Source organism: Nematocida ausubeli, assembly GCF_000738915.1.
Source record: "Nematocida ausubeli strain ERTm6 chromosome Unknown supercont2.2, whole genome shotgun sequence".
NCBI classification, from domain to species: domain Eukaryota; kingdom Fungi; phylum Microsporidia; genus Nematocida; species Nematocida ausubeli.
In genome coordinates, this window is record NW_026515635.1 from 779,849 (window position 1) to 792,860 (window position 13,012).

General features: G+C 40.4%; 8 protein-coding genes across 8 annotated transcripts; 6 read left to right on the forward strand and 2 right to left on the reverse strand.

Annotated features, from left to right (window-relative positions):
- Window positions 1–840: 840 nt before the first annotated feature.
- On the reverse strand, window positions 841–1,419 carry NESG_01052 (uncharacterized protein; the record flags this gene model as incomplete). Its single annotated transcript, XM_053048691.1, has 1 exon — window positions 841–1,419. One exon carries the CDS (start codon window positions 1,417–1,419, stop codon window positions 841–843), a length of 579 nt encoding a protein of 192 aa, XP_052905451.1.
- A 20-nt stretch (window positions 1,420–1,439) lies between these two features.
- On the forward strand, window positions 1,440–3,500 carry NESG_01053 (uncharacterized protein; the record flags this gene model as incomplete). The annotated part of the gene is made up of 1 exon (XM_053048692.1): window positions 1,440–3,500. The coding sequence occupies one exon, from the start codon at window positions 1,440–1,442 to the stop codon at window positions 3,498–3,500; it is 2,061 nt and encodes a 686-aa protein (XP_052905452.1).
- A 1,729-nt stretch (window positions 3,501–5,229) lies between these two features.
- On the forward strand, window positions 5,230–5,982 carry NESG_01054 (uncharacterized protein; the record flags this gene model as incomplete). Its single annotated transcript, XM_053048693.1, has 1 exon — window positions 5,230–5,982. One exon carries the CDS (start codon window positions 5,230–5,232, stop codon window positions 5,980–5,982), a length of 753 nt encoding a protein of 250 aa, XP_052905453.1.
- A 33-nt stretch (window positions 5,983–6,015) lies between these two features.
- Window positions 6,016–6,507, forward strand: NESG_01055 (uncharacterized protein; the record flags this gene model as incomplete). The annotated part of the gene is made up of 1 exon (XM_053048694.1): window positions 6,016–6,507. The coding sequence occupies one exon, from the start codon at window positions 6,016–6,018 to the stop codon at window positions 6,505–6,507; it is 492 nt and encodes a 163-aa protein (XP_052905454.1).
- A 1,611-nt stretch (window positions 6,508–8,118) lies between these two features.
- On the reverse strand, window positions 8,119–8,826 carry NESG_01056 (uncharacterized protein; the record flags this gene model as incomplete). Its single annotated transcript, XM_053048695.1, has 1 exon — window positions 8,119–8,826. One exon carries the CDS (start codon window positions 8,824–8,826, stop codon window positions 8,119–8,121), a length of 708 nt encoding a protein of 235 aa, XP_052905455.1.
- Window positions 8,827–8,888: 62 nt separating this feature from the next.
- On the forward strand, window positions 8,889–9,584 carry NESG_01057 (uncharacterized protein; the record flags this gene model as incomplete). Its single annotated transcript, XM_053048696.1, has 1 exon — window positions 8,889–9,584. One exon carries the CDS (start codon window positions 8,889–8,891, stop codon window positions 9,582–9,584), a length of 696 nt encoding a protein of 231 aa, XP_052905456.1.
- Window positions 9,585–9,616: 32 nt separating this feature from the next.
- NESG_01058 (uncharacterized protein) lies at window positions 9,617–10,918 on the forward strand (the record flags this gene model as incomplete). The annotated part of the gene is made up of 1 exon (XM_053048697.1): window positions 9,617–10,918. The coding sequence occupies one exon, from the start codon at window positions 9,617–9,619 to the stop codon at window positions 10,916–10,918; it is 1,302 nt and encodes a 433-aa protein (XP_052905457.1).
- A 636-nt stretch (window positions 10,919–11,554) lies between these two features.
- Window positions 11,555–12,649, forward strand: NESG_01059 (uncharacterized protein; the record flags this gene model as incomplete). The annotated part of the gene is made up of 1 exon (XM_053048698.1): window positions 11,555–12,649. The coding sequence occupies one exon, from the start codon at window positions 11,555–11,557 to the stop codon at window positions 12,647–12,649; it is 1,095 nt and encodes a 364-aa protein (XP_052905458.1).
- Between the last annotated feature and the right edge of the window lie 363 nt (window positions 12,650–13,012).

Below are 13,012 nucleotides of genomic sequence, written 5' to 3' on the forward strand. Positions count from 1 at the left end.
CATGGTTACAGAAAATAAAGAGAAAACAAACAAGCTCTTGTAAACTTTATAAAACGTCAAAAGCACAATCTATTCTTGCAGTTTCATATATGTGCATTAGAACAGTAAATACTTCAGTTTAGACCATAATATGCGCATGTGCAATTTCGCATTTCCTGGAGACAGAAGGAAAGTGACGTGCCCAAATAGAGGTAATATTTCAGCCAAGAGATAGTAATATAAGATAGATAGTGTAGTTGTCAAGGGAACTTTATTTTTATCACTTAGTTGAATATCTTTAATGACTAGAATATTTCGTATTTTTGTTGGATATATTTCTTGTTTTCACTGTCTCTCTACTACTAGTAATTCTACTACTACTAGTAATTTTAAATAAATTTCTATCTTTAGTTTTCTAGTAGACAACATTTCTTACTGTTGAAATTCTCGCTTGTTTTGCTAATTTCACACAATTCTAGCAGTAGAATAGTAATGAGAGTTTTTACCACAGTAAGAGTAATATTCATGAGAAGAGTGCAAAGAAGTCTTGCACACCAAAATTCGGGTTATTAATAAATACCAAGTGAAATGGAAATTATTCAGTGTTTTTGCAGTAAGATATCTATATCTATATAGAATAAAGAAGATTTTTGCAATTTAATTTAGGATTATTTGGATATTTTATGATATAACCCGAAATAAACCCGAATACATTTTATCTGTGCTCTCTCAGGAATATTCTTATTTTTTGTTAGATTCAGAGCACTCTAGTTTAAATTAGCCTGCACTCTCAAGGTATACTTGACTTTGTATTATTTCTATTCGGGTTATATGCATATCCTAATAGTGCACACATGAACTTTACATCTCGGTGTTCGAGTGTGCCTTTAGAATATGCCGAGTAAGAGATCCATTGTAACGGTATGTTCTGTCACATTTTGGGCACTTATATTTCGCATCACTGTGAGCACATAGTTCGTGTGTTTTACAGTTTTTCTCCAACTTGAATCCCTTATTACACACAGTGCACCTAAAAAGATCTTTAATTTCTTTCCTATTTTCTTTAGTATTCCTTAGGGACTTTCTCACGGGTTCATGGACAGCCGTGCACGTCCTTGCATGAGTAAGAAACCACTTAGCCCGGGAGAACTCTGTATTGCATATCTCGCAGACAAATACCTGGCCACATACGTCCATGTGCCGCCTAAGACCCTCCTCTGAGGCAAGTGTCTTTTTGCACTGATCGCACGTTCTCTTCTCTGAACTTCCGTGTGCCCGTAGAGTGTGCACTTTCAAGTGGCTGTTCTTAAAGTACTTGAGATCACAGAGGCTGCATGCAAAGGGCCGTGTGTTTGTGTGGGTGTTCTCATGCAGCTCCAGAAGAGATGGCTTTTTGAACTTCTTAGTGCAGTCAGTGAAGCTGCATGAATAGAAGACCATCTTTTTTTATTTTCATTTTCATGGATCCAACTATTTGCCAGACGGCAGCTAGAATACTTCCACTTGGTGCAGGCAGCGAAGTGGGGCGGTCGTGCGTGGTGACTAAGTTCCAAGGGGTGACTGTTATGTTTGACTGCGGGGTGCATCCTGCGTATACGGGAATATCCTCTCTTCCATTCTTTGACCTCATAGACCCAACGGAGGTAGATGTAATTCTTGTAACCCACTTCCATCTGGACCATGCTGGGGCCTTGCCGTACTTCACAGAGAGAAGTGGATTTAAGGGAAAAGTGTACATGACCCATCCAACACGTGCGATATTTCGGTGGCTTCTGAATGACTATGTCCGTGTCTCAAATGTTTCATCTGAGAATGACCTGTTCACAGAGAAGGAGCTTTCCCAGTGCTACGACAGAATTATCCCGATAGACTACGGGCAGGAAATAACCCTGAAAAATATCACAATAATAGCGTACAACGCAGGGCACGTACTGGGGGCAGCAATGTTTTTGGTTAAAAACGAGAATATTTCTCTGCTGTACACAGGAGACTACTCCAGAGAGGAGGACAGACACTTGAAGGCTGCTGTAATTCCGCCAATGCCCATAGATATTCTTATATCTGAGTCAACGTACGGAGTGCAGTGCCACCAGAGCAAAGAAGAGAGAGAGCACAGGTTCATAACGAGCGTGTCTGATGTGGTGAAGCGGGGAGGAAAGTGCTTGCTGCCGGTGTTTGCCCTGGGGCGGGCGCAGGAGCTGCTTCTGATACTGGACGAGTTCTGGGAGGCTCGGAAGGACCTGCAGGGAATTCCCATTCTCTATGCGTCTGCACTGGCAAAACGGTTTATGGCTGTGTACCAGACATATTTGAACATGATGAACGACAGAATACAGGGCATGGCAGAGATCAGCAATCCGTTCCACTTCAAGCACGTGCAGAACATTAAAAACATTGAGGCATACGAGGACCGAGGGCCTTGCGTAATGATGGCATCCCCGGGTATGCTGCAGAACGGCCTCTCTCGAGATCTTTTTGAGATGTGGTGCGGAGATAAAAGAAATGGCTGCATTATACCGGGATACTGTGTAGAAGGAACCCTGGCTAAGGACCTTCTTTGCGAGCCAGATGAGATAACCTCGCTGAAGGGGAACAAGCTGGTTGTGCGGTCGTCGATTGACTACATTTCATTCAGTGCACACGTGGACTTTTTGCAAAACGCAGAGTTCATTGAAGGGTGCAAAGTATCTGAGGTGGTGCTTGTGCACGGAGAGTCATCAGAGATGAATAGACTGAAGAGTGCACTAGTGCACAGAAGTGAGGCAAAGAGCGAGAACATCACAATACACACGCCAAGAAATGGGGAGTGGGTGCATATTAAAGGCACAGGAGAGCTCAACGTAAAGTACTTGGGGACAGAGATGCCAGACGAGTTCTCTGGGTTCATGCACATAGCAGAGGACGGAAAGGTTTCTGTTGTGGAGAGGGAAAGCATCTCCAAGCTTGACATCTCAGAGATAAAAATAGTCGAGAAGGCAAAGATGCAGGGCGTATCTTTCCAGCTGCTGATCAGCCAGATTGACCGGATCTTTGATGAGCACCCGGAGATAAAGGAGTGGGAGAATAAGAGGTGCATGGAAGTGGATGGTGTGCTAATATACGAGGACGCAGAGGGATCAATAACCATCCAGTGGAAGAGTGCATTTAGGACTGACGTATTGGCAAACTGCATAATCAAGGCAATTAATGACACTGTCCTGGGAAAAAACTCAGTGCAGATTCCACTGAATAAGAAGAAAAAGGAAGAAGACAGTGACCAAAAAGAGTGCACTGAGGAGCCAGCTAAGCCTGTTCCCTTTCCAAAGCACTGCCTGTCCACGGTAGCCCAGATTCTTTCGAACTACTTTACGCTGTCAAGAGAAAAGGACACTCTGGAAATTAGAGACAAAGAAAAGTCAGTTGTTCTTTCAAAAGACGGCCTGACAGGAGATGAGTCCCTTGCAAAAATAGTCCAGGATGTATTCGATAATATCTCATGGGCTGTCAAAGACGAAGAGATCTCAGATACTGAGGACAAATAAGGCAGTGCTGCAGAGTGCATTTTGGGTTCAAGTATTCAAATTATCATTGGCAAAGACCAAGCACAGACAAAGATGATTTATCCACACAAACTATACAGTCACTGTGTCCAGGCCAAGTGAAATATGAACCAAGAAATAACAGTGCATCTACAAATCATTGTGTAATTTATATGCTCTTAATCACCTTACAGTAGATTAGTACAGATTTAAAGTAGACTGCTGCAGGTAGAAAGCAGCTTAAATTCGGGTTATATTCAGAGAATACGAATATACTCTGAGCATGAGTTGTTCTGCATGAATAAATAAAGTTTCGTAATATTATCTTCTATGAAGGAAGTTGCAGCCAGATGATGTGAAAGCACTGTATGACTGTTATTATTTATATACATAAATATACGTATATTCTGCTATTTAGGGTATATTTAGTCTATTTTAAATTGTAAGAGTGTAAATGTCTGGTGTATTCTGCATCTTATATCGTTTAGTTATTCTAGTTAAAAATTCAATTACTGCGAAAATCAATAATTCAATTAAATGTAAAATCCTTTTATTAACTGGTTTATTAAAATAATTAAAATCTGTACCTTAACAAATCCGAAATCCTACTGAAAATAATTCAGGTTATATCAGGTTATATTGGGTTTACATTCTATTTGCTCTTGAATTTTCACTATTTCTCATTCCTTTCATACTATAGTGTCTCCTCTTTATTATTCCACTATCTTCTTCTCTAACTAAATATGTGTCATATACGCATCTGTCTACTATTGTATCTCGTTCCATGAATCTTCCCTTATAGACCTTCCCTGGCTTCTATAAATTCTTGCTTTTTCTTCTCTTAAATTCTTCCCTCTTGTCTTTTTAGACAAGTGCTATACTGTTCATTAAAAGATAAAGGGCTTATACTTCGGTCTTCGTTGCAGATATGCACATTCGTGCAGGTATAAGGCCAGATACTAAGCACTCTACTGACCACAACAAGCAAGAACCTTCATGGTCTCTCTTAAAAAGTCAATAAACTTCGTCTCTTCAACTGCTGGCATACACTGAAAATTAACATAAAGAACTACTCTTGCAACCTTGCAACTTTCTGCCATTCGGGTTATATCGGTTTATATTCTGGTTATATTTGCAATTTAAATAAACAGTGCATATTCCCATGCTTTTTATTATTACAGCTGTCATTTTCGGTTTATGAAAAATTCACATGAAAACACCCAGATATTCCTGCATGACTGCCAGGAGTCTGCTGGAGTGCAGTCTAAAGGGGTATGTATCAGCAGGTTCTGTCAATTCCAGGGGCCCCTAGTAGAATTGCCTCTTTGCAATAATTATGCAGTTTATGGAGGTTATTGTATTCCTTAATTGTGCTTCTAAATTAAAGAATTAAAGTGAAAATACAGTACTCTAGCAGTGTCAAAAAGCACTTTCTTTTATAATATCTTTGTGGTCTAATAATTCATCGTATTTGAACCTTCTATTAATATGTGTAAGCCGGTCTAAGTTAATTTTCGGCTGCTATTGGTGAGTAAATTTGAAAACTCATTGGCAGTGCACTGAGAGGTTCCAAGAGTGAATTTGGAAAGGGGGAAATATCAGTGTTGAGGGCTATTTTCGTTCTGCCTATTAGAGAAAAATGCAAGCCAGTTATTTAAGATCATTTAATGGGCCACTTAACTGTATCATAACTATATTTCTAGCTTTTTTTATTTGTTGATAACCCGTTCATATGGATGAACATAGCAACAGCCATGAAGAAAAGGAGATAAACAACTGCGCGCCTGAAGAAAAAGAAGAACTGCAGGTGAAGGGCCCGTGGACACGTGACGAGGACGACAGGCTTCGGATGCTGGTCAAGGCATTTGGGCCCAAACGGTGGACCTACATTGCAAAAAAATTAGGAGGAAGAGTAGGCAAGCAGTGCCGTGAGAGATGGCACAACCATCTTGACCCAAACATAATTAAGACGCCATTTACTGCAGAGGAGGACAGTATAATACTGGCCCTGCACACGAAATATGGGAACAAGTGGTCAGACATTGCTAAGCACTTGCCAGGACGAACAGACAACGCAATTAAAAACCACTGGAATAGCAGTATGCAAAAGAAAGCACTGAGGGCAAAGAGAGCCAATAGTATATCTGGCGACTTCATAGCGGCCCATGCAGAGTTTAAAGAGGAGGAAGGGTACGCCAGCCACGGGGTATCACCAAAAAAAGGATGGGTGCGCAGAAGGACAACCTCAATGTTTATTCCGCAGCCTGACAGCGGGAATCTTCTTAATGCGCTAGCGCAGTCTGCGTACAATGAGCTGCTGAAAACAAAACAGATGTATTATAGCAAAGGAGCTCCTTCTTTGCAAAATTGGAATATTCCGCTGCAGGATATACAAAATGCAAGCACTGACCGAAACAAAAAGAATTCTTCGGACGAGGAGGAGGTTATGGAAGGACTGGTTTTACTGGCAAGTGGTGAAAAATAATTGAATAAAGCATTTTTCGATTTGTTTTTTTGCATGAATATTAGAAAACTATTCGATGAGATTCGAAGTGCTGATCTGTTCAATGCCTTTTGGGAGTACCCAGAGGAAAAGAATCTTTCAGTTCTGGCAAGCAGGCTGCCCCACATAAAGTCACCCAAGGAGCTCCGCTGTGCAATTGCGCAGATATGCAACTATGTGTTTGAGGAGAACGAGGAGGGCTCTTTTCTGTACACAGAGGCGCAGAATCTGCTGAAGCATGCGGAGGTAAGTGTGGAGAGAGCTGCTGCAATGGCCAATGTGACTAGTGCGTATGCTGATATAATATCAATAAAGGAGGAAAAGGATAAGAATAAATTTGTTATGTGGGAGAACGCAGTGATTAACAAACTGTGCCAGCTATATAAGGAGTCGCTTATTTCCTTCTGCAAAGACCTTTCTGTATATGAGATAGAAGAGCACATAAAAATAGTCCTCTTTGGAGAGAGCCAAAGTGTTATATCATCACCCGAGCAGAATGCAAATTAGAAAGTTGCATGCACTCAGGGTAAACCAGCAGGCGCAGCTGGCAGGCACTAATAAAGATCTAACAAATAGAACAGAAGGTTGAATTTGGGGTATTTTATGCAGCTGCAGAGAATTGGTAGCCATGTAAATCTACTGGGTTTACTGTGAATGCAGTCACTTGCAGATACAAAGTGGGCACAGCCCGAGTGGAAGTAAGATTGTGCAGGTGTTCATTTGAAAAGGTCAAAGAGAAGACGTGTATGCATGATATGTAAAGAATTGGAAGTCTGCTAGGCAGCTGGCTTTTAATCAGCAGGTGACTGCTCAAGTAGAATGAAATAGCGCACTCAAAACCTTTCGCTTTCATACAGCAGAATATAGTATTACTGTAGTGCACAGTGCATTTAAGGTAATTAAGAAGAGACTTAAGAATAATAGAATAGATAAATCATATAAATCGTATAAATATATTATTTTTGCACAAAACTCAACAGCAGCACTTTAGTCTTCTGCACTTTAATCTTCTGCTAAATAACTGATTTTCAGAATACGTGTATTTTTGATAGAAGCAATTAGCATTCTACTGTGCACTGGAATGGGTTTATTTACAGCCAGATGGCATTAATATTGACATGCCCAAAAGAATTAACATTTCAGTCAGAAGACACTAGTATTTTAGACTCTAATAGGGGTGGTTGTCAAGTGAGTTTTATTATCATATTTTTTCGGTTGGTGACTGTGACCTTTTGTATTTTTATTGAATGTATTTCTTACTGTTGACATATTCTGCTTGTTTTAATATTTTCTCACAATTAGTAGGGCAGGGTTCTGATATATGGAAAATCTTTTGGAAAGTGAAATTATCATTGGTGGACTCTTGTGGCCTCAGGGTAATGATATGAGATTTTTACCACAAATATAAATGGGCATGTGCCTATTCCATTCTATAAAATCATGTGGTTATCTCTTGATAGGAGCCATTGTTAAGCTTTAGTATCTGTTAAATTTTAATTTTATTAAATAGTCTTCTTAGGTGAATTTTCTGTACATAAGTACTATTTAGAACTTTCAGTTTATGGATACGTTAATTCCTAAGAATAGAGGTTTCAATCCCTTTATATTTAATGATTTAAATATAATTGGGCTAAGATTAATTCCTTCCATTTTGCATACCCTTTGAATCTTTGTATATTCATTTTCTGATTTTTCTTAATGAAAAGCATATTTATTCAATAATATCCTATTAGAGAGGAACCTATAAGACTCTACTGATCAAATAGAACCAATCCAAAAAATTCATGTTCTACCATACAGAAGCCACAACACTTCTGTGTTTTTGACTGCTGGACATTCACTTACTGAGCATCTATGGAATTTTAAGCTAAAACTCTTTTTCTTGTGCACACAAATACAGATTATAGAGAGTCCCTGCAGCATATATTCATTTGAAATGGACAATATGCCAGATATAATCAGATATAATCAGGAAAAGTGATGTGCACTTGGAGACGTGCAGAAGAAAGTTTCATGCAGTGAAAATATTTCAGTAGCAAAGCACAAATTAAACAGAAATATTTATGACCCAGTTTGGGTGCACTTGAAAGGCTAAAGAGTTAATTATGGCAATATTTATTACATTGAGCCTGCCTCTATCTCCGATCCGGGGATAAGTTTAACGCCTTCTGTGAGTGAGACTGTGCATACATCAAACTGTCCATTGGAGATCACCTCTGGATCATTTACGGCATTCTTGAACGCAGAAAGCGCAAGGGCCTGGAGGTCCTCATTTGAAAGATCCAGTATCTCACCGTCGTACGACTCTAAAATGGTTCTGGCAGACTGCGCTCTTGACCCAATGCACGAGCCAAAGCAAGGAATTGCCTCGCCTGTGGGGCCCATCTCAATCACAGATATTTTCCCCTTATCAATTCCTGCGAGAATAACTGAGATACCAGAAGCACGCCTTCCGTACCGCATAATTTCAAGCGCATTGTTGAACTGCTGCGACTCAATAAGATGCATAATTGGGAGGGGTGTGCCGTACTTGTAGTTGGCAAGCTGGATCTCGTCTCTTAGGACATGCTGGAATTTCATTCCGTCATTTGTCACGCCTGCATAGACGTAGACAAGGTTGGTGTCTATTTGCTTGATCTTTGTCTGCCCGTTCAGTAGCTTGTCATTTTTTCCTGTTCGCTGTGCAATGATCACTGCCATGTTCTTATTATGGAGAGCCACACAGGAACTGCCGTGTTCTGTCGACCGGATGACTCCTTCAATTGGAAGTATCTTTCCCTCTGGTGTGAACGTGCAAAAATAGTTGTACCTTTCCTTGCTAGACATGTAAAAACAAAAAAACAAATAGCTAAAATTCATTTATTTTTACAGAACGGTAACATATAACAATGAATGGAGAGACAATTGAGAAGAAATATACAGACGGAGAAGACCTTCTAAACGTGCGGGTCCTTCAGCGAAACCTAGTATACGTAGTGGGCATTCCTATTGAGTTTGCACGCGAGGACTTGCTTCGCTCCAAGAGCCTCTTTGGGGGATTTGGAGAGATAGTTAAAATAGTTCTAAGCCGAAGAAAGGAAACCAAGCCAGAAAAACAAACAGAGGGAGTGTACAGTGCGTACATAACATACCTCAAGGAGGAGTATGCAGTTGAGGCCATTCGAGAAATGGATGGCTTTATGCTAGGGGAAAAGACAGTTCGGTGTACGTTTGGAACGACAAAGTACTGCTCGTTTTTCCTGCGGAAGATCAAGTGCAGTAACGAAGGGTGCCTATACCTCCATGAAAAAGGGAGGGACGAAGATTCATTTGCCAGGGACCAGATGTTTGTGCTGAAGACGAAAATTGAGAAGATTATAGAAGAAAGACGGCCTGTGGAGAAGGATACTTTCTCCAGCGGAGCAAAAGCAAGTGACAGTGACAATATAGAGGAGTTATCTGCACTGTTTTTGTTCAAGCCAGAATATGTTGCGGCCCAGAAGCATTATGACAGCTGCCAATTCAACCCGTTCTACAGAAGAACATCCGATGACAGCCACGAGTCTGCATCCTTGGGTGTTCGAAGTATATGTGCAGAAAAGTAGAACTAATAAATAGACCTTTAATTTATTTACATATGAAAGCATGGACACACGAGGTTTATTCAGGGAAGAAAACCCTTGGTGATGTAGACATAGAGGGAAAGAGAGTTTTTTTACGTGTGGACTACAATGTACCCATACAGGATGGTTTAGTGAGTGACAAGGCAAAAATACAAAAAAGCCTGGGGACAATTGAGTATTTACTACGAAAAAATGTACAAAGCATAGTGATTGCCTCTCACTTAGGGCGGCCTGGGCTTGATGCAGACCCACATAATCCAACTGATACCACAATGATGCCTGTGCTGGAGGCACTGAATGCGTGCCTTGACAGAGCAGAGATGCCCATTCAGTTTGAGTTTGAGTACATGGCAAATAGAAAAACACAGAAGAAATGGGTTATGGTGCAGAATCTGCGCACTCTGGCAGTTGAAAAGGATCCAACGGATTCAGAAAGCAAGGAGCTATTCGATGCTTTTATAGAGAAGAACTGTGACCTCATGGTAAATGATGCATTTGCTGTCTTGCACAGAGATGACTACTCAGTGACGCAAATTAAATTAGAGAAAATAGCGGGTCTTCTTCTGGACTCAGAGATGCAGGGAGTGAGCCTTATACTTGGAAAGGCCCGTCCCACACAGGAACACTCCCCCATTACAAGCCTATCCCGCAGAGATAAGGAGAAATTCCTGCGGGTGGGAAAAGACCCGAAGAATTTCCAAACACAGGAGCAGAAGCCAATTGACCTTCTAATTATTGGAGGGTGCAAACTGCAGGATAAGATTAAAATGGTAAAAAACCTAGCAAAAATCACCTCAAATATCTTCCTGGGTGGGCTTCTATCAGTGCCTCTGCTGGAGCACAATCCCTCACCAGATGTTGAGGATCTAATTGGGTGTGTTATATTCGAGCAGGTCTCTTTGTTCTATCCGGTTGACTACGTCTTGGAAAATCTTTCAGTTGTTTCGTATAAAGAGGCTGCTGGTTCTGCCTCCAAAATAAAGGACATAGGCCCAATGACTGAGGATATGCTTACAAGCCTTATCTCGCAGAGTGCGTCTCTTTTTTGGAATGGGACACTTGGGCAGGCAGAAATAAAAGAATATGCACACGGGACAGACACTGCGTTGAATGCCATTATGCAGAGAAAGCAGCAGCTTCAGAAGGCAGAGACAAAGTCAATGCTTTGTGCTGGTGGGGGAGATACATGCGGGTACATTAATATCTCTGGACATGCAGATGCATTTGATCTTATACTGACTGGTGGAGGGGCTGCCTTGGCTGCTCTCCAAGGGGATGTTCTTCCTGGAGTATTTGCGCTGTCTGAGAGAAACTAGCCTGAAGGGCGGACTTTGCTGGAATATATGTGTCTTACATGATGAAAGTACTTAAAGACTTTGAATTTTAGATATTCGAGGGTGTACAGTCTACTGTCTAGAAGGGTGGTTTGCAGAGAGTACTTTGGTTTTGTGATTTCTGCATATCTTGGATTGTGTGCCTTAGATCAGAGCAGATGTTCTTTGTATTAACAGATCGCTTTGTCACAAGATATCCTTAGATGCTTGTGCATTTATCATTTACAAAGCACTTGATTATAAATAATCTTGTTTTTGTGTATGTTATGTGCCATGATTAAATACTCAATGCACACTGGGACTGTGGAAATATCTATGCTACCTCTTGTAAATACGCATATACATAGATCCATAGTATGAAAGATATTTAATCCTGTCTTTCTATGCGTATAAATATGCAAATTTGAATGGGTGTCTAGTGCACTGTCTTATTCCTCTGATATTCAGGAAGGATATCTTTATCTGCATAAAACTACATAAATACTTAAGATACACTTTTCTTGTTCTTTTCTATTTCATTTTCTTCTGCCTGGGTTTTCTTCTCTTTTTGTCCTGTCAATCTCCTAATGCACGATCAAACACCTGCACAGAAATAAAATGCACTGAAAATATTTACACATGGTACTTGCAAGAGTGTTCCTTACGCTTATAGTTGGTATATGGGGGAAAAATGCACAAAGTGCTTATTATCGCTCAGGAGACATTAAAAAGAGAGCTGAATTAAGCAAATACCATGGAATAGACGATATATATAACAAAGTGTATATGGCTGGTCTTAGCTCAGGAAAAACTGGCACGAATAAGAACCTACTAGGTGACAAGCTAAATGAAAAGAGACCTTTCAAAGCAGAAAATACTCCAAATAATCCAAATAACCCGGATGCAAAGAAATACACCTACGAAGAGAAGAAGCAGGAGCTGATTGAGGTATTGACAAAAATAGTAAACTATATTTTCCATGGGGGAGTACCAGAAAAAATAAAAACGGCAGTTTCAATCAAACCTGAAGAGAAGATATTTGAGATCATAGACAAGGCGTATATCCCATGGGCCCTGACTGCTATGTTTATTGTTGGTTGCAATATGGCCATATACGGCATACAGTACAAGAATATACATGCATTTTCCCTTGTGTGGTACTATCTCTTCAGAGCCGTGCACGTGAATATATCGATGCCTGCGTACAACTTTCTACTAAATAGGTTTATTTCTGGATTTGTGCCAGAAATGCTCTTGGAATATATTCAAACACAGACAGGACAGCTAGTCCTTTCAGCCACTATATGTTTAGCTCTTTCTGTTCTTGCGTGCTGGGTTGTGAGTCTGTGGTTTCGTGTGGTAGCCATGGGGAGCGTACTACTCATAAGCACATGTCTTGTGAAGAGTGCTGATGTAATGCCAATCCGTCTGGATAGATTGCTGCTTTTGATTGTCTGCCTGATTGTGCTTGTCCTGGCTCTGTACAAGTTCATGCACAAGAACATTGAAAATTACATATTTATCTGTCTGTTTGGGTTTTTCAGCTCCTTGCTTATATTTCTGCCTCTTTCTGAGTTTTTGGAGCTTGGAATGGCAATTCCACCAATTCTGCTGAACTACAATACAGACATTCGGACAAGTGATATTTCCCTTACTTCTGAGTATATTGCTATAGGGCTTCTAATGGCCTCTACAATAATCATGCAAATATGCACAAGAAGAAAAAAGGGCTAGCCCAAGAGAACTCTCCCACAGCAGCCACATAATCCTGCGAATATTAAAAACATACACACCAGAATGCCTCCAAACTCAAACCGTACAGTAGCTGCACACCAAGATATACCCATCTACTATATTATTGCAGTGCACTGCTGTATGGTTCACTGCTGCAGAATGTAAGAATTAAATACACAAGAATCCTTAAGACTTTTTCATTTATGCATAAAAGTACACTGAATTCTATCTCTATTTTATACTACAGATACTTCTGCTGTGAATTACATACAAAATAGCTTAAATATATCCCAGGAGTAGCTTGCAGTGTGTGGATATGGAGAGTGCAGTGGTGTAAGTGATTTCTGGTATAACAAAAAATTG